The sequence below is a fragment of the Oryzias latipes genome, chromosome 19 (genome assembly GCF_002234675.1).
Source record: "Oryzias latipes chromosome 19, ASM223467v1".
Taxonomy (NCBI): domain Eukaryota; kingdom Metazoa; phylum Chordata; class Actinopteri; order Beloniformes; family Adrianichthyidae; genus Oryzias; species Oryzias latipes.
The window spans coordinates 1,220,360-1,244,918 of NC_019877.2; the positions used below are offsets into that span (position 1 = coordinate 1,220,360).

At 39.9% G+C, this 24,559-nt stretch overlaps 2 protein-coding genes across 2 annotated transcripts; one reads left to right on the forward strand and one right to left on the reverse strand.

Annotated features, from left to right (window-relative positions):
- Positions 1 to 811: 811 nt before the first annotated feature.
- Positions 812 to 13,044, reverse strand: asah2 (N-acylsphingosine amidohydrolase 2). Its single transcript, XM_004086817.4, has 21 exons — positions 12,921 to 13,044; positions 11,456 to 11,584; positions 10,633 to 10,712; positions 8,415 to 8,558; positions 7,280 to 7,456; positions 7,065 to 7,192; positions 6,586 to 6,663; positions 6,111 to 6,231; positions 5,836 to 5,961; positions 5,676 to 5,762; positions 5,267 to 5,371; positions 4,086 to 4,167; positions 3,888 to 4,003; positions 3,657 to 3,751; positions 3,530 to 3,569; positions 3,359 to 3,457; positions 2,588 to 2,683; positions 2,165 to 2,311; positions 1,583 to 1,639; positions 1,403 to 1,491; positions 812 to 1,195 (listed from the first exon to the last, which is right to left on the reverse strand). Exons 2-21 carry the CDS (start codon positions 11,577 to 11,579, stop codon positions 997 to 999), a joined length of 2,190 nt encoding a protein of 729 aa, XP_004086865.1. The 5' UTR covers positions 11,580 to 11,584; positions 12,921 to 13,044; the 3' UTR covers positions 812 to 996.
- A 2,112-nt stretch (positions 13,045 to 15,156) lies between these two features.
- Positions 15,157 to 24,316, forward strand: slc16a12 (solute carrier family 16 member 12). Its single transcript, XM_004086805.3, has 7 exons — positions 15,157 to 15,831; positions 19,466 to 19,569; positions 19,643 to 19,786; positions 19,860 to 20,126; positions 20,748 to 21,093; positions 23,252 to 23,511; positions 23,661 to 24,316. The coding sequence occupies exons 1-7, from the start codon at positions 15,719 to 15,721 to the stop codon at positions 23,873 to 23,875; spliced, it is 1,449 nt and encodes a 482-aa protein (XP_004086853.1). The 5' UTR covers positions 15,157 to 15,718; the 3' UTR covers positions 23,876 to 24,316.
- The last annotated feature ends 243 nt before the right edge of the window (positions 24,317 to 24,559 follow it).

The window sequence follows — 24,559 nt, forward strand, 5'->3', positions numbered from 1 at the left end:
TACAACACCGTACAAACGTAAAGTGTTGCATATTGGGGAAAAAGACGCTTTTCTACGAGACAGAATCAGCTGATTAAGGTTGATTCTGTAAACATTTCACTATTCTAAAGTGTTGAATATCAGCACAAGGTTGCTTTTTTTCCACTTTAGAATCATGCTAATTTTGTAAATGGTTAAAGATTTGCCCTGGTCTGTCTGTGGTGTATCTCATTGCGTTGTGTGGGGAATCCATCCTACAACTGCCAATTAGTTTACATTGTTTTTGTTGAATCTCTGGTTAATCCACCCTCCCCTACTGCTCTCAGAGGAGTGGTTTATCCTGCCGCCCCTGTGTTGAGTAGTTTGTCCTGTTCTCTTTGTTCATCCAAAACTTAAGCAATTAGGGCCAATGCCCTCTCCTTACTCATTAAGTCCCTGTAAAATGCTTGTTTTCTTTCCTAAATGATGTCATGTTTTTGTATTTCCAAACTAAATTTTTGCCGTCCATGGCGAAATTAAGGGTCCTCCGTTTTTTTGCTGCGACATAGAATAGAACTCCCGCATGAAGCTAACATTGCAATGAAGAAGCGACGGATGTCCGACGGAGCCATTGTGAACATTCTGATTGATTAACAAACGTTTTGTTTTTTAGTGTCAACGCAACTGAGAAGCAAGCAGACAGACCATGGAAATCATTCTTTATGATAGTCAAAAAAAACTTAAACACTGGAGCTAAAGCTCTGGTATTAAAGGAGTAAACTAAAACCAAAGTACCTGCAAGAGATTTCAAGAACACCTTATGAGTTCTAACAATGAACACGAAGACATCATATTCCTACACATCATTGTAAATGCAAACTATTTTAATGGACACTTTAATGGACTCCATTTTGAAGTCCTATAACATATATTTGTGCTTTTTTGACAAATGAGTTGCTTTTACAACTTCAAGGCACATCAAGAAACTCCATCAGGCCGGTTCTGAACAAAAGTGACGTGTTCCTCAGTCTTGACGAATCACTGATGGTAGAAGCTGGAAACAACTCTGAAGATGTCAGAGGAGCCTTCATACGGTGTGATGATGGTCTGCAAGCCTTGCAGCTGTTTGTAGTGTCCAAAATGTCTGATCCTGTAAAGACCACTTGGGGCAGATGAGGGAATGTGCCATTCCACTGTAGCATTACTTCGACGGTTTGAACCTTTCAGCCAATGAAACCTATAAGTAACGGCAACGTTAATGTTATACAATAGAGAGGGCCCTTTAACAGGAAGTGAATTTCTTTAAAATTTGTGAAGATAAGTTTTCCTCAAGACTCTTGAATTCGATCATGAAGGGAAATCTGAGCAGCTTCTTATGATGGATTTATTGTCCAGTATGAGTACTAACATTTTCTCCTTGAGCACAGAGTACATTCTAACCCACCTGGTTTCCCATGATGCATCATTGTGGACCACCCCCCAACTGTCTGTCAGGTTGTCATACATCTCTACTGTAACAAATGTTTTATCTCTCTGCAAGAAACAAGAAAACGACGCTCATCACCAAGATAAAAGAAAAAAGAAAATGGAAAATGACAAAAACCAAAACTGTAAGGAGTCTTACGATGTCTCCAGAGTGTCTGGGGTTTCCTGCTACAAAGGTAACTGAAACAACATCGCCCTGTAATCAAAAACAATGCAACCGCTTGACGGATGGATGGATGGATGGATGGATGGATGGATGGATGGATGGATGGATGGATGGATGGATGGATGGATGGATGGATGGATGGATGGATGGATGGATGGATGGATGGATGGATTGAATTCAAGTATTGTAATCAATAAAACAAAAACTTCCCACAGATTTATCAAACTCATTACAGAGATGATGAAATGCATAGATTAAAAAAACAGAAAAACAGACACATTTGCTTAATTAAATATAGTAATCATTCACTAAAGTCATGTGGAACTTGATTTATTGCTTGAAAAGAAGCAGGAAGAAGCGATTCAACTTTATTCACAAAATAAAGTTATAGTATAAACTGTAGATCAATTGTAATGTAATTCAGGGTCATTTTTTTATAGAGAAGTTGGTTTCTCTCTTTCTTTCTTTTGTCTTGAAGTAGGACTCACTGAAAAAGCAGGTTCTGTCTGAAAGACATACTTTGAGGAACATCTCAGGCCTAAGCAGGTGACCTACCTGTCTGTAAATGCTGTTGACCTGATCAAGGACGTCTCCAAAGCTGGTATTTTCTGGTTTTGCATCATAAGCTGCTGCAGCCATTAGGTTGAACAGGTTTGTAAAGAAGGGTGGTTCAGGACCAACTGGCAGCTCTGACACCTTGTCCTGAAAATAAAAGACAAATAATGTGTAGCATCACTTACAAAAATGTTTTGTTACTGTTTTTTATAATATCAAATAAACTTGTAGGGTGTATTTTTAACAGTATATAACTTTTTTATTTGGATTACAAAACTTTTTCCAATTCATTTTATTTCTTATATTAACAGCTTGATTATTGGGTTTTTACTTACAAATTAAGCATCATTTTACAGTTTTTCTAAAAAAATAAATAAAAACATTTTAAAAAGATAAATGAAAAACATGACAGCTCATTCACACCTGAGCAATGGCTCTGGCTAAGTTGGTGAATTTCTGCAGGTAGGCAGCAAAGGTGTGAGGACCAAAGATGGTGGAGGCTCCTTCATAACGTTGAATCTGGAAAAAAAAAAATGGTAGCGAGGCCTTGATCACACAACACCTTTTAGCTGACTGGTTTCATTGCTATTGTTGTATTTTTAACCTACATTTATTTTTCTTTATTTCGTTTTGCTTTACATCATATTTGATTCATTGTTTTTCTGCTTTTACTGTATTGTATGTTTTTTATTTTTCAGCGCTTTGTAATTTTATCTGTGAAAGGCTCTATATAAATAAAACGGACTTACTTACTTACTTAAATAATATGCCATCAAGATGTATTATGTGTTTTTTTTTTCATTGCAAACATGTATGTACCATTTTAACATGTTATTATAAATAAAGGTTAAACATCAAAGTTTTTTTTAATGTTTTTTTAAATATTCATGTCCTTCAGTCAGAATAGAATTTAATGATTCAATAATTAGGTTGAAGACCATGTCATACAGTCACTACGCACATTTTGCCCATTTTCCAGGAATTAAATTTTGCTCTTTCGTGAGACATGCATGATATACATAACTTGTAAGGGTTTCTTGCATTCTTCATTAGTCGATGTGCACAGATGTCGCTCGAGGGTTTTGGCAGATGGCTCTTTACATGAATTTGGTTTGAGTTGCTCAATTTTCATCTTTGCAATATGTGCAAAATGTTTGCAGTGGCTGTTTGGCATGGTCTTGAGCAACTGCTTACCTGGTACTCCTCAAACGTAGTAATGTAGTGAGTGTACACATTGCTGAGTCCGGCAATCACCACTTCTGCGTTTTTGAACTTCTCAGCAGCCTCCAGTTCCTGAGACATGAGTAGAAAATTGTCAAAAATACCATTGAAAGTTTGCTTTCAAACAAATTTATGTGTGCTCACCTTTTTCACGGCTGCTCTAAGCCTCCTTCCCGCCATGGTACTATAAAAACACACAGGTGTATTACTATAAAGTTTAACCAGTGATTTGATAGTTTTATTAAAGGTAGGACGGATTAAACTTCTATACGTCATTTCTCCAGGAATAGCCAAAACGGCTACTGAACCGATAGTGATGATCTGAACGTCAACAATTGAAGGATGCCAAGGCAAAGGCCAGTTCATCTGCACACAACATACAATAGCTTTACATTTTTCAACTCCACCACAAAGTCATTTCCTATCAAACCTTTCTATCATGATTAGCAGTGATTATGAACTAATACATGTGATAATAGTTGAATTATTAAATTTGAATGACCTCTCCTGTGCTGAACAGAATTGGTTTGGGATGATGGCAATCCTTCGTCTGATTGGAAGGGGGGCCCAAAAGTGCATCTCTGATTCCGTCCCAGAAGGGGTCTCCTTCCACAGCGCCTTCATACAGACATTCATGCTACATTAAATGCCAGCACAAGAGAACTCCTGTAGAATCAGAGTGGAGTGATGGTGAAATCACCCTGAGTAAAGTTTAAATCTCCGCCTCCATCAGTTGTTCCTGCAGCAAAACTGTGACCCAGTGCCGGTTTACATGTCCTGCCCTGTGACACAAACAAAAATAACACACCATTGACTTAAAAGGATTCTCCTAATTTAAGGATAGTTTTGTTAATGTCGGTAGTGACAAAAAATGGCTTGTAATGCCTATATATGATATTATGGGTTGTATGCAGTGGACCGCTGAGTTATTTTCACTTGCGGGTAACTGCATTTGTCGCTTTCCCGAAAACAGGACGGTCCGTGTACTAATTGAATTTTGTTTTTGTTTTTTGTTTTTATTGGATATCAAGAAGGCAATGTTTTCTTTCCAAAGAGGACAGGACATCAAGCTACCTTAATGCACAGCATCAGCCAAATAAATTAATTTGAGTTTCCACATTTTCCCAAAAGATGGTGAGTTGTGGAAGAAGTGGGTCATTAATACTTGGCAAGGTCGCTTTCATTTTTATTTTATTCTTTTTGACCTGATCGAGCTGTCAAACCTTGATGGGCAAAGCGTTAATGTTGCCTGTTCTGAACACAACTACTACTCTTCTACAGAGCTGGGTGCCCAGGATTAAGCCTGAGCCAAGATTAAGATCTGCATTCTGCACTAGCACGGCTCCAAAGTCAAATGGAGGAGATGGCCATCAGCAACAGTTGATGATGTCATCAGATTTAATAAAAGTTAAGCTTGAAATTTCCGAGAGTTTCATCATACTGAAATAGAAATGATTAGCATTAATGACAGCGCGCTGCTTTCTAAGAGCAATCGATAGCAAAAGTAGACAGAAGACAGTTTTGGAAGTGTGAGAAGTAATTAAGTACATACTATGTTTTTTTTTCATGTAAAAAACACTCCTCTGCTATCAACTGTCCAAACCGGAAGCGGTCTAACATGAGGGAGCAACATGCATATACCAAATTAACATAATTGGTTACAAATATCTGAATTTTTAAAAAAAAAATAAGATACAAGTTTTAGAATTGCTCATATAAATATAACTTGTAGCTTAAAAAGTGTTTTGAAAACATTATGTTACATTTAACAATGCAAGTAAGTAAAACAACAAACATTCTCTGCTAAATTATTTTTGCGACCAGCAATATTTCTAGAATATTTCAATCTTTTGAACAAGGTGTGTTGTTTTGGGCACTCACTGTGTGTGTGTCATTGAGCTGAACAGTCACATCAGTCATATTGACCCACTGGTGAGCAAACTGAACAGAGCCAGTCACCTCATGAACTGCATTTGCATACAGCTCCTGTAGAGGACAAAAACACAAAAATAATCACTTTTTTAAACTTTTATTTATCCGCTACTCTGTAAATAACTCAGTAATTAAAGAAAAAGGAACAGTTTATCATGTGAGTTCACAATAATTTAGTGTGTCCCCAAAAAGGCCACCCAAACTCGAAGACTCCACAAGGTAGGTAAACTGGTAAATGCATGTGATGCTCTAATTTTAGTTTCATTGCTTTGAGGTCATTTGTTGTTTGTTTTACCCAATTATGGCACCAGCCTAAGAGTGACTCAAGTTTTAAAAAAATGTCCAGACAGTCACTAACCTTAGCTTTCATGAAGATGTTGTGTCCAATAATTCTGGTGCTCTCAAACATGTCTTCTCCAGGTCCAAATGCTTTACACATCTTAGTCTGATAAAGATGAACACCAGTCAGGTAATACCAATACCAATGACTTTTTCATCCTTCTTTTGTGTGCATGTACCCCTCCAACGGGACAGGAGCTGTTCAGATAGTCACAGAGAAGGCCGGTGTTCATACAGTGAGGTCCTCTGGTGTTTGGACTGACGTCACCAAGGTTACTGGAGGAGAATCCAGCCACAAAACTTCCCTGCAATGTGCACATCAACTGCTTTAGATTTAGGTAGAATATACATTACTGTCATGTCATTTACAACACATATAAATTCTACTTAAGGTGTAATACTGGATGTTTAAAAAAAGAAAAGATATAGATGCCACTTGAATTTTTCACATCACCTGTCCAGGGAGTTCCCCAAAGTTTTTGTCCTGTTCCAGCAAGTAGGAAGCATACCCCATGTTGTCACTGCTCACCATGCGGTTGGTAAAGTTCATGCTTACCGCATGGACGGCAAACCAGCTATTAGGAAGGAAATAAATAAAACAAAATTTTAGTGGAATTTAAAACTACAGCAGTTTTTCAGTCAATATTTTTTATAACTATAATAAAAATTCCAGTGGTTACATTTTTAACTGCTCCTAGTGACACCTACAGGTCACCAAAAACCTCCTTAAACTTTATTTCTACACTGGATTTCATGAAGGGACCATTAAAAGGTCATTAAAAATTTGTTTAATGACAGTGACAGCTAAAAAAAAAAAAAAAAAAAGAAATCGGACGCAAACTTCAGCCTCATCTGACTTCTAAGATCAATCGGATCAATGCAAAACCAAATTACAATAGGATATGAAGATGCTTAAATATTTTTTTTACCTGATCATTCCAATCCCATCTCCATCCAAATCTGTAAACTTCAGCACCACCACCTGCTTATCCGTGTTTTTCTCATACCTGCAGATTTTATATTAATGTTTGAAATTTGATTTTTTTTTTAGGGTGAGAGTTAACATTATGACTAGAAATATTTTATAAAATAAAATTCACCAAATGTTTAACAACTTTATCTAATAATCTATCAGTATTTACAACATAAAACATTGATGCTTCAAGAGTTCATTTTTAAATAATTCTGTTAATCTGTGCCATCTCCTCCAAACCTAAATGAAAGCTGAGAGCCAGCAACTTCATTTACATGCATTGTAAACATACTTTGTCAATTTAGATATCTCTGTGATGTATGAAACAACTATAAATCCTAGTGACACCAGAATGAAAATGCCAATCATTTTATACATAATCTGTCAATCAAATATGTATAGATTTGTAATTGTGTGGTGGGAATGGTGCTGTACCTTTTGCGCTCGTCTTCTGGGTTGTTCATGTAGGAGTGAGGACTCCTGTTCAGACTGCTGTCAACCAGCTCTCCTTTGTTCACATAAATCCTGCCAGGCCTCATGTTACGATGGGCTATGTCTATACTCTGGAAGATGTAAAGCATAAAGCAAGTTTCCAATGACAATGTGTCCAACCACTAAGTTCAGAAACAAACATCGGGAGTCACACACACCTTGACGATGCCATTGACCAGCGGCTCTGTGGACTCTTTGACGTAGCCGTTACCGGTGATCATAAACAGCGTGTACTGGAAATACCCACCTGGACCACAGTGAGTGTGAGTCCCACTCATAACAACATTTTCCCGCCTGTAAAGGTCTCCGTACTTTTCCTGCAGAGCCTTGAGAACCTGAACAGAAAATTCAAACGTCTCCTTTACAATTATGCCACCAGTTGAAAGATCCATCTTCTGATCTGTTTTCCAAATTCCAGGTGGTCTTCATTGTGATTGTGCTGTTTTTAGCCAAAATGTAAAAGCCTGTGTTGTTTTTCTCAGAAATAGTTTCTGCAGAGCTGCAGGAGTTCATTAGAAATTCACTTTTGAAATGCTGCCGGGACTGTTGGCGCAGAGCAACCATGTCCACCCCCTTCTCCTCACTGCAACAAAAATGGCAAGCAATATTGCAATTATCCAGTTGTGCAGTTTTGATCCAGATTACAGCACAGAAGAGGAAAACAAAGATGTTTGTGACTCCATTTGTCTACAAGCAGAGCAGGGAGCGTGTGGCCCACCCAGGGTGTTTTTCCCGTCACAAATACAATCTTTTTACAAAGAAAAAAGAACAAAAAAATAATTTTTTTGAACAAAGAAATACTCAGAAATGCAATTTTGAGCTAAACATTTTAGCTTTAAATGTGTCCTCCATCATCAGAAAACTGCCACGAGACCATAACAATAAAGATTCAGGTTATTATAGTTGCGATTTTTTTTGTCTTATTTTAAAATTATGGCTCCGTGCAAAAAATAATTTAAATAACTTTTTTGAAAAATCATTAAATTTACAGAACTGACAAGACTTTGTTTCATCTGGTAGTGTCACTTTAAAGTGACATATGAAAACATAATTTAGGCAACCACAATCAAGAAATCACACATAATTTTTAGAACATTTTGGGGAATTAAATTATTTTATCACAGGAAGCTGCAGACTTTTTGAAATTTGAATGCAGGCCACATTTGGCCCACAGGCCAGACTTTGAACGTTTGCTCCGGATCATTGAGAAAGGGTAGTCCCCAAAAGTGGTATATTCAAAATCTGTCCTCATAAGACATGAAAACCGTTAAGTGTGTGTGTGTGCATGTTCACCTCTAGCCGAAGTCTTTGGGAAATCATTCCTATGTCGGCGGTGACAAATAGAACTCTCTGGTTTCCGTCATCAACGATAAAAGCTCGGCTGAACAGACGTGTGTGAATTCCTGCAGCTTTCTGCTGGGAGTTTGCATAACCCATCTGTAAACAAACAAACAATGTGTGTATAACATAAAAAAATCTGTCAAGTTTCCAATGTATAAGTGTTTGAATCACAACAAAAATCAGTCAGAGAATAATTCTACTTATTTGACAAACATAAATAAAACAGAATTTCCATCAAAATTTTGAAGAACGACAAGTTTTTATTTTACTTGAGTAAAAAAGTCAGATTTGTCTTGTCTTTTTTTAATCATTTCATTTAAAATTTAGAATTAACGTTATTGTTGACACAACATGTATTCAACTTAATAATTACGAAGAGTGGGCCATGTTTCATTTTTCTTTCTGTCTTTTTTCTGTAATTTTTAATTTTTTCTCTAATTTGATCTTTTTTGTACTATTTTATTTTATTGTTTTAAATTTTATTTTAAAATTTGTTTTAAAACACAATTTTGAAATTTGATGTAGTTAAGAAAACTGATTCTGCATAGTAAATCTCATTCCCACAATAAGTATCACAAACATCTATACTAGCCAAACTACCATAATGTTTTATTATATTTTATTTTATTTTTACTGTTTTGCTTAAACAGAAGGTATTATCTAAATTTTTTTTATTTACTTTTGCTTTGGTCCCATATTTTAAATAAACTACTGTCCTAAAACTCGTCCTAAAACTAATTATGTGTCCCTAATGGCTGGAAAACTTTTGATTTGTCTTCCAGTCTTTAGTCGTGGTGTACCACAGGGCTCAATGCTTGATGCTCTTCATTTTTGTTTACGCTTCTATTAAAATTATTTGTTATGCCATAACACAAAATGTCAATATTTACACTGATGAAACCTTGGTGTGCTTATTTATAAAATCACAAGACAAAAATCATCCAAATATACTACAAGTAGAATGACGACTGAATGTGACCACATCTGACAGACTGACAGAGGTGTGGCTGCCAGGATGCGCCTACGTCCCGTCTGACCATCACCTGGACATTCCTACGCAGGACACAACGACAGTTAGCTGAGGATCGAACCACCGACCCTTCGATCATTGGGCAACCTGCCAACCTGAGCCCCTGCTGCCCACGAAATCTACCCTTTCTTTTTTCATTTCTACATTCAATAGGAGACACAGAGGAACTAGTTACTCCAACAAGATGACTCAGCTGTTTTGGAGTTGGTTCATCCACATTTCCATCCACTATCATCTGATGTGAGATTTCATATAATTATTAATAGAAAATTTCTGTTAATTCAGTACCTAGATTGATCTCAGCATCACATCCATTCATCCGCCTGGTCTTCTTCAGGCTGCTGGAGGCTAAAAACGTGTTAAATTGAGCAGAAGCGTGATTGTATTGATTGTTTTGTTGTTGTCTACGTCTCACGTGTTCACGGTTAGAGGTGTTTGATTATCTTTGCAGAGAAAGCAGAAAGCTTATCAGTGCAAACACACTCCGTCTGATGAAAGGCGTCTGATCTCTGCAGACTTTGGAGCACCGTCTCTTTCAAGTTTACTTTATCATTTCAACATTAAAGACATGATGATCAAAATACAGAACCCACCAAAGATTACATTAGAACTTAAATTACTGCACAGGAACTTTCACTGGAACTTCTTTTCCAAAGGCGTAGTTCTAGAGATCAATTCTATTTTCACTTTTCTCAAAAAAATTGGATTAATGCTCACTTTCCTAGCTTCCAAATCAACTGCTAACAGTAGCAGCTAGCATCCTTAATTTTCTGGCTTTGAAGATTCCATTTAGAACCCATTCTGTTTGTCCTTTAAATGACTGATAAGATAAAAACTCTTTCTATGCTTTAATACCAACTTTTAATCCTCTAGATTTTTGTTTAATAAAGCAGTAAAGTGGGAGATAAAAGGTTTTAATGTGACTTTTTTCTGTAGCCGACATGATTCTGGAGATGATTGCAGGTGAAGCAGAAGCAGGTGAGTGAAATGAGATGGATTAGTTACTACAGAGCTGAGCTATCAGGTTTGGATCTGGACCGTGTCCCCACAGTCTGCATGTTTGATCTCAGGTATTTAAAAAAATGAAGCGAGCTCATGGAATCAGGAAGCAGCTTGAAGGCAGCGTGTTTTGGAACTGACCATGGGGATTTCAGCTGCTGAGCCGGTGCAGTCGGCTCGGCCCACTCCAATCAGGTACGTTTTGCTCTGAGGCTCCGGCTCTGACGGGACAGAGCAAACACATTAGGTGAACAGATTTTCCCCCTCAAAATGTAAAGACTAAATATGAAAAAAAAGATGGACGTCTAAGGAAGCAAACTTAAAGTTTGGTCGTTGTTGCTCTGGAGAAGCTTGCAGTGGGTGAAATGCTAAACACTAAAATGGATGTTGTGACTTTTATTGGCAGACTGACATTTTCGAACACTAGAGGTTTCGTTTCTCACATTTGTAGTAGTCATATTCTAGTTTGCAGATACTAACAAAATAAGAATTGAGAATGAGACTTCCACAATGACCATTTCAGAGATTTGTTGTGTGAAGTTCATAAACACAAGATAAATTCCAACAAGGCGATGCAATGCTTTCATGGAAGCTGAAAATCCACCGTTTTTCAGATGGTTTGTTTCAAATGATCTACAATGATTTAGTGATGTTTTAATCAAATGTGTGTTTTGATCTGAATCGCTTAATTCAACATTTATTGTTAAACTGTGTTTTTACTTCTACATAGCAACACCTTTTAGGGGATGGAATTGCTAACTTCTTTGTTCTTATCCAGGAATTCCAATTGGTTGAGAAACAACCCATAGAAATGTAAGAAAACCTGAATTATTTAGAAAAGACAATTTTTTTCTGCCTTCCAAGTTGGTCAAAACCTTTGGATTACTAGAAAAAAACATATATATTAGGGACTATGTTCAGCTGTGTATTCATTGCTGTGTGAGGCTGTAGTGTGGTGGCTCACCGGTGTCTGTTGTTCTGGTGACTAACACAACAATTAGCGCCACGCATGCAGCCGTCACGAGAAAGAGGAGGATGCTCAGCGTCAGCTTAACGGCAGAAACACCACAGCACTTCCTGTCAGCCATGGTGCCTGTCAGCACAGAAAAGAGAGGTGAATCTTCACAACAGAAAAAACATTTGTTTGACTTTACCACAGACATTCTTTGAAAAACTATTCAATGTCATCTTGCAGCTGTAGAATATTTGCTTTATAGGAAAAGAAAACGGTTAAAATGTATTTCTTAACAGGAAAAACACTAAATTTGAGACTAAAGGGCCATAAATATTATCTTATCAGTTTCATTATCACGAAGCACATTGCTTAAGACTACATAGAAACTACAACAGTGATAACTAAGTGGAGGTTAGGAACCTCTACATCCAGCTATTAACACAAAATCAGTACAGATTTTCATTAAATATTAATGTGAAAACTCTTGATTGGAACTATGAAATCCCAGAAAATGAAATAACAACGTATTTCCAATGAGATCATGTGTATTGATCAAACAAGAACAGCTTCTTACAGGAAGATCATTTAATTTTCTTAGGTTCAAAGCAAATCAATCACATCTTTGATCGGCCGATCTCTCTTTAACTGACCACCTTCCTCCAAATTATCCGTTCTTCAGATCCTCAATTAACTTCACTGTCATCCATGTAAAGATCAGCCCTTCCTGTTTGCACAGCATTCATTCGTATCTAAGGTATACCGTAAATTCAATCCTTCATCTGTTCCTCTTAGTTCTCCTTTCTTTCATCTTTTCTTCTCTTTTTTTCCCTCTCTCCCTCATCCAATGTTGTCTGCAGTCAGAGAAAACTCTGAGTCTTGCCTGATGCCATTCAAACAGCTCGTTTAAACTCCCGTTGGGTCACATATGCACATTTTTGACACGTTTTTGGCAAACTTTAGAAAAAATGTGGTTAAGATCATTTTCATGAACTATTTGAGACCCATCCTGGACTCCAAACCTCATAAAAATGTGAGATGCTCTGTACGTCCTTTAGGTTAGGATAGAGTCACCATGGCAACCACAAAAAAACCCCATCAGCTGAGTGATTATATCAAAAAGACACTTCTTCACATTTATTTAGCTAAATGAGGAAAATATGTCGTATACTCATTTGGTTGCCATTATTTTCTGTCATCTTCTTTTTTCCAAAGCTAAACTCCAGCAGAGACATCACAGCAGATATGAAATACAGGTAACTATGTTTCCCCCCCCCATGCCCTAAGTTCCTGTCTTCTATTTTAAAGAGGTGCTCCAGTGGTTAATTAATGCTCTGTGAATCCTGACAAACAGGTGGGAAAAAACTCCCAGAACTAGACAGATGGTAGACGCTAATGTAGACAGGAAATGGTTCATTCATCAGTTCTGATCAACCATAGATCAACGACAGTCAAAGTTGTGCAGCTTCTGACTCACCTCCAGATCAATCCTTTGTTTTCTGACTTCAAAAAGTCGTAGATTCCTGTCAGACTGATGGTCTTCTCTGACGAGACTCAGCTCCAGCAGACACAGCGCACCTCTGACAGGTGTTTTCTGCTCAGGTGTGCTTCTAAACTGAGGAGTCTGTGGGTCCACATTCCAAAGGTCAATTCCTGAAGGCTTCACCAATCACGCAGCAGCGATTATGATCACTGAGTCCAGATAAATGCTAATAAAGATGTTATCCGAGTGTTTTGTTTGCCTGTTTGAGTATTGATCTCACGGGAAGTTCATAAAAGTGCCAACTCAAGGTCAACTTTTTTAAAGGAGACCAGCTGTCAGCTGAAATTTCAGCAGAAATTCACTTTAATTTCTTCATGTCTCTATCAGTGCTGACAGGACTACGGACTAAATGAGAGACAGAGAGAAGATGCTTCAAAGAGTTCATAAGAATTGAATCCAATTCTACTGTCCTTAACTCTTCAAAGACGCACGCCAAGGAAAATCGTTTTTAACATATTCTTATTGCATTTACTTATAATGGAGAACATAATGGAAAGTTTAAGAGTAAATCTGAGTTTCTGAGTATTTCTTTAATCAAATTGTTGAGAATCAAGAGCAGATGGAGAACGTCTGCTGGAAAAAGCTACAATCAGTGGGCCACAAGCTCCCAGCTCTGCTCCATTCTGATGCATCTGCTTTTAGACAAATAGATCCAACCGGAATCTGGATCCAAACTGTACGTCTAAATAGATCTGATATTGCTCGCTGTTTTTGATGCACTATTAATATTAGGTTGGGGTGTGAGGGGCTGTAAGCTTGCAGGAGAGCAAAAAAAAAAGGCATAACAGGATATCAGCAGAGACTTTACTTCCAAGCCAACGGTCCCGCCCACGAGGTTGAATTTCTATTGGACTCCTGCTGCTCTGCAGACACTATGTCCTAGAAAATGACACATTATCATAATTAAAAGACCACTGGGAACGATTTGAAAGTAGATCAGAAGATGATTGGAGTCGGTTTTTAGGTGTTTACATTGTTGTAATTGAGCAGTAAACCATCATAATTATTTGTTCTAAAGCCTCTGAAACAGCAAATATTTATTAACTTGACAGCCACCTTTATTTCAAAATGAAAGCTACAATACATCTTTTTGTGTATAAAAAACAGCAACAGCAGCAGCATTTAACACTAAAAAGTAAAAAGAAAAATGCACAAGTTGATAAATCTTTAGTTTATTTTTGTAATGTTTAACAAAAGTATTATTGAGTATAAACTCAAAAGTGCAATAATGATAACTTTTAATTTTAGTTATGTCAAAATAAGAGTGTGAGCCCATTGTTGTCCTTTTTTGGTTTATGAAAACTTTGTTTTAGATTAAAACGAAAAAAAGTCAATGTTTGCATATATTGGCTCATTTTAAATGATTTGACATGAATTTTTAATAAACTTCAACAATTTGGTTTTTCATTGAAATTATGATGGCAGCTCATTTAAATTTAGGGCCCCATTGAAACCACCAGGACATTTGTGAAACCACGTTTATTCCAGTAGAGGGCGCCAAAGTTTTACCTTTTTTTAATTTATTTTTTTCATTGTTAAATTGATTAGAATTGATTTTAGCGCTTCTCTGAGATGCTTAAACCACTTTAGAAAAAGAAGTTTTAGACTTCCAAAAGACATGTTTCAAACTGTTCTGCTGCCGGTGGATCTGGTGGTCTTTTTCTGAACCACAAGCCCAGAAGAGATCAAAAGCAGAATGTAAGTCTTTGTCCTTCATCTCCTGAACAGTTGACTGTCGAAGGGTCAGACTCAACAGACCAGAACTAAACTGTGAAGTCCAGCCAGGAAACACCATGAAGTAACTGACCTGAGTTTGTACTTTTTACTGTGGTTTTTCTGGGATTTTTATGTTCTTCCTGAGCCTGTGTTTGTTTGTTTGTTGTTCCACCCTGCAGGGTAGTGCAGAATCCATATCAGAACCAGGAGCTAAAAAGAACCAGGGTGTCGGTGTCAGTGGTATCCAGAAATGAGTCAATAAAAACATCACTGATTATATCAGAGCCTCTTTGGCCCGGTCGGTTCCTGTTCTGTGAGTGAACACCCTCCCAAAGCCATCCTGTTGGACCGGTCTCACAGGCTGTTTTCTGACACCTGAGAAGATATGTAATGAGGTGGGGTGGGGGGATGGGTGGGGGCAGTGGTGGGGGGCTCCAGAACGAAATGTTCTTTGCCTGCTTTCAGCAGACAGACGTCAGAGGGAACACAGGTTCTGCTGGGGGCTGAGGGAGCTCTCCAGCGGGTCCTGGGACAGGTTAATGATTGAGGGTCGGCTGGTCACTGATTGACCGAAGAAGCCTTCCGTTCTGTTTCAGACACAAAAACAATGACAGCCGGGTTCTACTATCATTCTACTGAGACTCTACTGGAGTTAGGTGGAAGCTGCTGGGAGGAGAGAAGCAGGTCAGATCTCGTCCCTGCCAGATGTTCAAACAGCTTCATCCGTTCTTCACTTCAGCTTCTCCTGTTTGACCGCTCAACTCCACCTGGCCGGTCCCACTCTCCATCAGCTGAGGTAGAGTAAGTGCGGGAGGAGTCAGAGGAGAGTACCTGGATACCTGTTGAGAAGCCCCACCCTCCTGCTCCTCGCTGCCTGAACTTCCAGGCTGGGGCTGATTGCTGTCGCAGCAGGATGCACCACTCAGGAGATCTCTGACTGACTGACTAGTTCTGGACGCGGGCTTCCTCAGGGCCTGCACCGAAACTGGGAGCCGGGACCGGTTCAGAGTGCAGGGATGGTTGCTGGGAAGCAGAAGAGCGTTGGGGTGTCACCTCCGGATGGGGGGTGGGGATGGGTGATTGTCGGCTGCTGTTTCATGGTGACGGTGTGCACACGGGCAGTGACCAGGTAAGACACACATACTGGTTCACATGGCTTTGTGGGGGTCAATATGAAAAAGGCTCAAACGGGGACCTTTCTACTTCGTGTCTAAACTAGAATGTGCAGATTTCTGCTGGGGGGGGGGGGATTAGTTAGTTTAGTTGTTAGCATTATAGTGTTTACATCTGTCTGGTTAAAAACAGCAATTTCTATATTAATTTCTTTTTTAAAAGGCAGATGAATTTTTTTTTTGCACGCTAGACCCGGCCTCTAGCCCAGTTCACACCTCCTGCTTGATTTATGGTTCTGCATCCAGTCTCTAAAGACAGAACCTCAGATAGCCCTGACATTTGAACATGTTGTTTGCATTCCTCTGGGTTGTTGACTGTTTTGCCATGCTATTGCTGACACTGCATATAGTCAAAGCATTCAGCATGTCGGCTGTTGGGTAATTTACGTCAATGTGGGGGTGATTGGTAATTAGAAATAAATGCAGCATTTAGTTCATATCTCACAAACATCAGCAGCAAAGTTGTTAAAATCCTCCTGGTGCGAGTTTAAACACCCGTTTTGATTAAGTGCAAAATGAACATTTAATGAATGAAAACCTGTTTGTTTCATTCTCTCTGTTAGGGACACAGAGTCAGGAATTTCAGTAAAACTGTCTGGAGAATGAGTGTCAACAACTTTTCACAAAAAGCAAAATATCACAGCACAATTTTCTTTAACAGGACCAAAAACAAATGCAATTGCTATCACCATAACTTAATCTGGGGGATTATTTTTTTTAATTTTGCTGCCATCTTCATTTTATTCCATCGCTTTAAATTTATTTTTTTAAACCCAGTTCTGTAAATATTATATTGTTTTGTCCAATTTTCTTTCATAAAATAACTTATGTATTTACCTATTTCAGGATTTTTTTTACAAATTTGTTTACAATCAAAGTCTAAGAAAACTTATCTTTATATTTTCTTTAATATAAAGTAAGTATTGCAAAACTAAAATGTCTCTTTTGATGCCTTATGTCTAAATTCCCTCAAAGAGCATATAATGTGGGGTTATCCAGTTTCCTGGACTTTAACGTAATTCAGACACGCTCACTTCTTTTTTTTTAACACCAAAGATAACGTCACCCATTTGTCACTCGATCATGAACATTTTATGAAGACTGGTTATTAACTATGTGTTCTGATGATGAAAACTTGAATAAATAATAAAAGAAATATTCACAAACATTTTTTAAAGGATAAATTGTTTAAACATAGTGCACTGGAGCTTATATTTACCAAATTTTGTGATTGTAAAGTCACTCAAGTTTTTCGCTTAGATTTATGGGAAATTTCCAGGGCCCCTGATTTAAGAATTGTCGTGTTTGTGCACCTCAATAAAATACACCCAATAAATTGCACTAACCGGGGAGTAGTGAGTGAATTTGGACACAGACATATTTTATTGATTTTTCCTCTCAAATGCTTTCCGTTTCCTCACTGCTGTAATTCCTAAATTATCTTTTCTTTCCTGATGTTCCATGTGTTTTTGGGTTTGTCTTCATTATGTCCTCAATTGAATTGAACTGAATTAAACAAAATCGTGGCGAAAGTGGATCGTTGCATCCCTACTGCATAACCATATACAGTATTTACATTGAACATGTCAAAGACCTGTTGTGTTAAATTTAAGAAGGATTTATTTTTTTTGTTTTAACAAATCACACCAGGCTAAGAATGAGCCAGCTAAAAGGTCTTTCTTTATTCTTAGTTTCTTATTAGTAAATTAATAAAAAGTATTTTCCTGATTTTTTAGTTCATTGTTGTGGTTTTTGTATTATGTGTTTTATTTTTGGGTATTATGTCTCTTAAGCATTCCTTTTAGATGGAGTTTTCCACACTACCCACCCCATCCCATCCCATTTAGTAAAGGAAAAACACCAAAAGTCCTTGAAAACTCCCTGACCTCTTAAATAGACCATTAGTACATAATTAAGACAATGTAGCCTTTTTGGAATGACTAAAACTTAATTTTATTTTCACCACTTAAATTATTAAGATTCTGTTTGAACGAAACTGATGATTTATAAATAAACTGATATCAAATGGGGAGGGGGTCAGATATTGTATGGCATGTGGGGGGGGATTAAATAAGACAAGACAAAAAAATGTTCACATTATTTTACTTCTGTTTTATTTTAAGGTTATAGTTTATTTGCACGTCTTAAACAAACATTCAGCAGGAAAACTGCTAGATATAATTTATATAAAGTAAATATGCTGATTCTCTCTCTGAATTATGGGCTATCATCGACTTCATGGTTTTGTAAGATGTTTTCTGCAGATGAGCGGGTTACAGCATAGAGTGGAGGGATCAGGACTTTGTACTACTGTCAAAAACTGGTTTAACTTGATGTGCACGTTCATATCACAGAGAAAGGTGTGCAGGCACAGCAGGTAAATGACTGAGTCTTGTTTGTCAGTGTAGAACCTAAAGGAGTTCATGCATTTCAGTAAAGGTTAGGCAGCCTAAAGAAAATCATTAAATTTTAAAAACAGAATGGAAACTACTGAGAAGATAACGTTGCAGGTTTTTCATGCTTAAAATGCAGGACAGACACATTTTTGTAAAAGCTGTTTTGTATGTAAATTCTACTATATTACAACTCTGTGTCCCAGAGACTCCCCTGAGACTTTGTCAGACTCACCTGATGCTCACACGGCTCCCAGAGGAACCGGCCATGGGTCTCAGTGGACCCTCCATCCCTCAGAGTGGTTACATAATGAGATGTTTGTCTGAAATCTGCTGCTCTGCTGACATGTGCCTCTGTTTCCTATTACACGAGAACCCCCCCCACAGACAACACTCACCCGACTGCCATTGACCTGCTGTTCTGATGACTCAGCAGAAACCTACAGACAGATTTACATTCAGGATTTGAATAAAGAAAGAATTACATATCTTTTGCAATAACCATGGTAACGCCTGCAGGTGTTTCTGTGATTCGAGTATTGATCCTTAGTCCCATTCACCCACATGAAGGTTGAACCATACGGGTTCTGTGGGTAATTGGGTTTTAGAGAGGAGCTCTTCAGCGGAGCATCTTGCAGTTCTCTTGAGGCTCGTACGGCCACCTTAAGACATGTCATAGAAGTGGAACGTACCATTGTCGTGCAAGTGGTAAATGTATCGTGAAGTATTTGAAGGGCTAATGAAAGTTGCACACACTTATTATGAAGTACAGGTGATGCTGTTGTTCGGTGTCCTTACTCTACACTCTAGTCGTTGTGCAAATGCTGCATGCACGGGATGTGAGCGTGATACGTCTGTTCCCGTAGGACGTCCACACAGACTACGGTCTGATTGTCTGATTTCCTCATTTCTAACCGTCAGGCTGCAGCAAGGTGCGCACGGATCACATGAACCACACTAACGGTCTCCTTATACAGTCCACAGGATTTGGGGGTGGTTAAAAAAAAAATCAGTTTGACACGCCCGCAGCATGCACTGAGACATTCCATATCCACCCATAATTACAGGTCTGACTAAAGCTTTCAATACAGCTGTCAGTGCTTCAGAGCATACACTGCTGGTGTTACCATGGTTACAGACTTGTTTCGGCAGTTACCATCTGCGCGCTTGTGAGCTAACCTCCACCTCGTCTGTTCAGGTGCATCTCCATCTTCTTCGTGGAATTTCAGGGCCATTTCGGGGCTGAATACTCAGCCACTGCATGGATCCACAGCCTGGTGGACTGCATCACGATGCTCTGTGGTCAGTGCCGCCTCGCTTCTTTCAGAATGACCGGATTACTTTAAATGAACTTTATGGCGCCTTTGTGTTGTAGCTCCTGTGGGCAGCCTGGTGGGGAACCGCTGGTCTTGCAGGGTGGCTGTGATGTTGGGTGGAGTCCTGTCATCGTGCGGCCTCCTGCTCAGCTCCTTCTCCACCAGCCTGGAGCTCCTCTACCTCACCATGGGAGTCCTCACAGGTACGGAGTCAATCGGTACTCACTTTCTAGATGTCTCTACAGAAAAGCTCACGTTCTGGATGTGTGTGGACAGGTCTGGGCTTCGCCCTCTGCTACACCCCTGCCATCGCCCTGGTGGGCTGCTACTTCCAGCAGAGGAAAGCGCTGGCGTATGGCATCGCCATGTCGGGCAGCGGCATTGGGACATTCGTGCTGGCTCCAGTCCTGCAGCTGCTCATTGAGTTGTACTCCTGGAGGGGGGCGCTGCTCATCATGAGCGCTGTAGTCGCCAATCTCTGCGTCTGCGGAGCACTCATGCGACCAATCACAGTGCAGGAGCAGACAGAGGAGGCGACATGTGGTGAGTTCTGTTTAGAAATACCTAATATATTAGACGGAACTGGACTCAATCAGACGTAGTTGGACTTTGTGATCATCGACGGGGTCGGACGGACTTTTGTTGGCTCCTACATTTGGAGATCTACAGTTGGATTCACTTTGTTGGTCCGATTCTCAAAAGAAGACATAAACAAATCAGTTGTTCATTTATCACCCCGTTCTATGAATAGTAGCTGATTAACTAGCGTATTCTCCGCACAATAAGGCGCACTAAGAAGCATTAAAATCCATTAGATTACATGGTATGTATGGATTAACATACAAGCTTGGGTGTTATTGTGAACATGCTAATCTAGCTAACATGTAACATGTTTTCTTACGTCACTGACTGATTGGGAGTTAATGATGTCAGTGATATCGCTTTGTTGTTTAGGAAGTTGCAAACACAGTTGGGTGTTAATGTGAACATGCTAATGTGGTTAACATGTAGCTGTGCTCTTTTGTACATGTTACCAACAACGTTGAGTGTTAGCCCAGTCACAGTCATGTTTTTATCCATCTGTTTTTTTACACGTGTTGGAAGTTACATGTTTGGAACATACGGTACCAAAAACATAGATTTGAATCGTTTGTCTTCATGTAGGTGAAGTTTCCTCGCAGGACACTGAACTTTCCATAAAACCCCCTAAAGAGACCGAGGTCGGCCTTCTGCCCCTCACCTTGCCTGGAGAAAAGCCCAACCCATCACCAAAGAAGAGACGCTTCTCCTTCTCCAGAACGGAGTACTCCTTCCTGCTGCAGCCGGACTTCCTGGGTCTGGCCGTGTCCTTCCTGTTCCTGGCCAGCGGCTGCAGCCTGCCTTTCGTGTATCTGGTACCGTACGCTCTGAGCGCCGGCATCAGCCACCAGCACGCCGCCTTCCTCATGTCCATTCTGGGAGTCATCGACATCGTGGGAAACATCACCTTTGGCTGGCTGACAGACCAAAGGTACGCAGGTCCATCATAACCAACATTTCTTTATGTTCTTCATCCTCCTGAAAACAAACGTTTGAAAAACGTTCACACCAAGTTTCTATTCAAAAACAAACGATATGGTTATTATAAAAAAAACACCCATGTTACACGTGTAACCAGTGACCAGGATTTGTTTGAACTGTTTTTGGTTTCATTGCATGAATGCAGGGAAACACTCTTCCCGTTCTCTTTTTGGCACATGTGAGGTAAAATATTCAGCCCTAACAGCTGATTCCAGCCTCTACTTGGGAATATTAGTATAACTATTCCATAAACGGGAGAAAAAATCAAATCCTTGGAGTAGTTATGGCTCTTTCAGAAAAAAATAACCAAATAATTGTTGAAACTTTTCAGTAGAAACTGGCTGGGCTCATTTACTGCTCAGGACTTTTACAGATTAAATAAACCCTCAACAAAAAGGAATCCATTTAAGTGTACTACATGTATACTTACTAAAAGTAAGACAGTATACGTAAGTTTACTTGCTTGTACTGCATGGTCTATAGTATACTGTACTTATACACAAGTATACCTAACAAATATACTTTAAGTGTACTACTTTTTTCTGAGAGAAAGTACAAACCTGAACCTCATTATGAATGAAAGAGCGGCAGACTTTGATGCTATGAAGGTTCTCCTGATGTTCCAAAAATTGGTTTTCGTTAGTGTCTGGTACCTAGAAGCTGAACTTTTCCCTGAACTGGGAGATCATTGGCTCCGTTTGATGGACAGCATATTTGAAGTTTGTGGGGGAGGAAAACCTGAGGATGGAATGTGGGACGTTTTGTTAATAAACAGCAAAGAGGATGAACGATCTGATCAGATAAGAGCTGTAAACATTAGCAGACAGACGGTACCTGGGATTTCAGCGGGTGCTGGTGGGCGGGGCGATCCCTGGTGATGGGGCGGGTCTAGACGGGCCAGGTGTAGCAGGTGGAGAATGGGTTTGTCAGCACAAATATTGTTGCCTTTTGAAACTTTATCCCAAACAGATGTTAACTTCTGAGAGCTGGATTTCCTGCGAGTCGTCTGCAGTGTTGCCAGATAAAGTCATGGTTTTCCAGCCCAAAAGTCACGTAAAAACTGCGAGGTCCAGAGAAAAAAAAGTTAATTAGTGGCATGTGGGGTCGTGCCTCACGTGCCTCCCCTGACTGCACGTCCCTGGTTGAAAAGTATTTTGATAAAAACCACAGAACCGACCCCAAAGCAATTTTTTTGCCCCATCTGGCAACACATCAGGAAAAACCTAAAAACAGCAGAAACAGGATTCTGATCTAGAAAAATTTGCACATTTCATAATTTAATATTTCCTATTTTGTAATGTTTCTTTTACTTCACTGATAGTTCGTTTTTTCTCAAGTTTTCCTACAAAATTTTGACCAAACTTCCCAGTTTCTTGTCTTGTGTTGTGAAAAAATGCATTTTCCCAGTGTGACCTCCATAAACAGACAGCATCTGGACTTGATGACTCCTCTTTTTGAAACCTTTTACCAACATCCATCAGTCTGAGTGAGGCTGGGTTTAACCCCCACAAACACCACCCAGGTGGTTCAGGGGGAGCCATCCTGGAACCTGGAACCGCCGCTTGGACACACAGATCTGCAGATTTAAAGCTGATTTGGCGTGAGGCTCTGTGGTCTGCAGCTGGATGAAGAGGTAACCACGGTTTCCTCACCGCCGGCATGAAGACACGAGGAAATGGCACCCTGGCCTGGATCTGGAACATAGATGTACACCCCTGGATCTCAAGTGGTAGGGGCCTTCCAACAAGCTCACTCCTGATTGGAAAGAGGGGTTGCCATAGAAACGTTGACTCAAAACGGCTCAGACCAATCAGTCCTTATTGGTGTGAAAACTTGGGACCAGAATTGACTTGGTTGCAGTAGGACGTGAGCCATGTTCCATGGGTCATGTGACACTCAGTCCAGTCACTGGTTAGAATCCAGAGGAGGTGCGGCTCAGACATGTTTCTGCTGGGAGCAGCTTGTCTGGCGTGCAGACCGCTGCAGGGCGGAACAAAGAGTTCAGACGTGCAGCTGGAGGTTTCGAGGTTAACGTTCAGACCTGCAGATCTTCTCTTTGGTCGTCAGTTTTCCATGAACGGAGCCTAACGGCCTCCCTCTGTGTGCAGGTGTCTGAAGCCGCACCGCCTGTCCTGCTACATCCTCTCTGTGGCGATGGAAGGTCTGTGCTGCATCTTTGCGCCACTGCTTCGGTCCTTCAGGCTCCTCCTCCCCTTCGCCATCCTCTACGGTTACTTTGATGGCGCCTACGTAGCTCTGATCCCCGTGGTGACATCTGACGTTGTGGGGGCCAAACACCTGTCTTTGGCGCTGGGTGTGGTCTACTTCCTGCACGCCATCCCTTACCTGCTCAGCCCGCCGATCGGAGGTGAGACTACGTCCAGTTTCAAGAACTATCGCTTTGATCAGAAAAGATTGAAAACTGAAAAAGAGGATGTACTTATATTTGTTTGATTTCTTAAATTGGAACTTTTCATTTAAAAAACTAAAGATCTTCTGTGTCGTCATTTTTTACAGGCTTGCTGGTCGACATCACAGAAAGTTACACCGGCACCTTCCTGCTCAGTGGCACCGCCCTGCTGGCCAGTGCGTTCATCCTCTCAGCACTTGTTGGGATTCGGCGCTGCCGCCGCCTGCTGACCGTTGAGCACGCCCCCCTCCACCTTAGTCTGCCCGAACGACCGGGGAGTTTTAGCAGAAACGACCAGGAGTCACCGACGGACACTTCCTGAGTGGCTGAAGACAAACTTCTCATCAACTGTGACTTTGAACGGGTCTGTGGTGGAGCGGTCGGCACCACAGCAGCCTCTGGGTCATGTCATGAGGCTCCAGCCTACTGACAGTGGCCATCGTGACTCTGACCCGTTGGTCTATCAGCAGAAATGCGCAGAACATTTCAGGAAGAAGCCACAGAAACTGATGGAGAACTGATCAAACCTGCGTTTACAGAACAGCAGAACTGACTGAACCTTTTCTCAGTCTAGTTTGTTCTACTAAGATGATCACAGATTTGTATTTATGAGTACTTGGAACCTTATTCCTGCCCTTCGACAGCAGAACCACATGCTGTTCTCAAATCTGAGGAGAACGTTGCAGTTCGTCAAATGTCCACTAGAGGGATTCAGAAGACAAACTAAAAAGCCAGAAATAAACTTTTGTACTGTCTGCCATTAGTATGTCTCCTTCTTTTCTATTCATTTATTATCTTTACATTTTGCATTATTGGGCTGTTTTTGATTGGCAGGTGGGCGTGGCTATAGTCTCACGTTGTCAGAATCCCCTCCGTCCGTGGTGCACAGTATGGGGGGGGGGGGTATGCCGTTTTGTTGGGATGATCAAATCTATAATAATAACATAAATGCTGCCTACACTGGTGAAAGTAGACCACAATGCATTGCGTTTTGAAATATCATTTG

What these genes read in the sequence shown, in the direction of transcription:
- slc16a12 (XM_004086805.3), top strand. Translation starts at nt 15,719, where the DNA reads ATGGTTGCTGGGAAGCAGAAGAGCGTTGGGGTGTCACCTCCGGATGGG. An exon ending in TGCACACGGGCAGTGACCAG is followed by an intron (nt 15,832 to 19,465) that starts GTAAGACACACA and finishes TCGTCTGTTCAG; the next exon opens with GTGCATCTCCATCTTCTTCG. An exon ending in GGCTGGCTGACAGACCAAAG is followed by an intron (nt 21,094 to 23,251) that starts GTACGCAGGTCC and finishes CTCTGTGTGCAG; the next exon opens with GTGTCTGAAGCCGCACCGCC.
- asah2 (XM_004086817.4), bottom strand. Translation starts at nt 11,579, where the DNA reads ATGGCTGACAGGAAGTGCTGTGGTGTTTCTGCCGTTAAGCTGACGCTG. An exon ending in ACATCTTCATGAAAGCTAAG is followed by an intron (nt 5,372 to 5,675) that starts GTTAGTGACTGT and finishes TGTCCTCTACAG; the next exon opens with GAGCTGTATGCAAATGCAGT. An exon ending in AGATTTAAACTTTACTCAGG is followed by an intron (nt 4,004 to 4,085) that starts GTGATTTCACCA and finishes GTCTGTATGAAG; the next exon opens with GCGCTGTGGAAGGAGACCCC.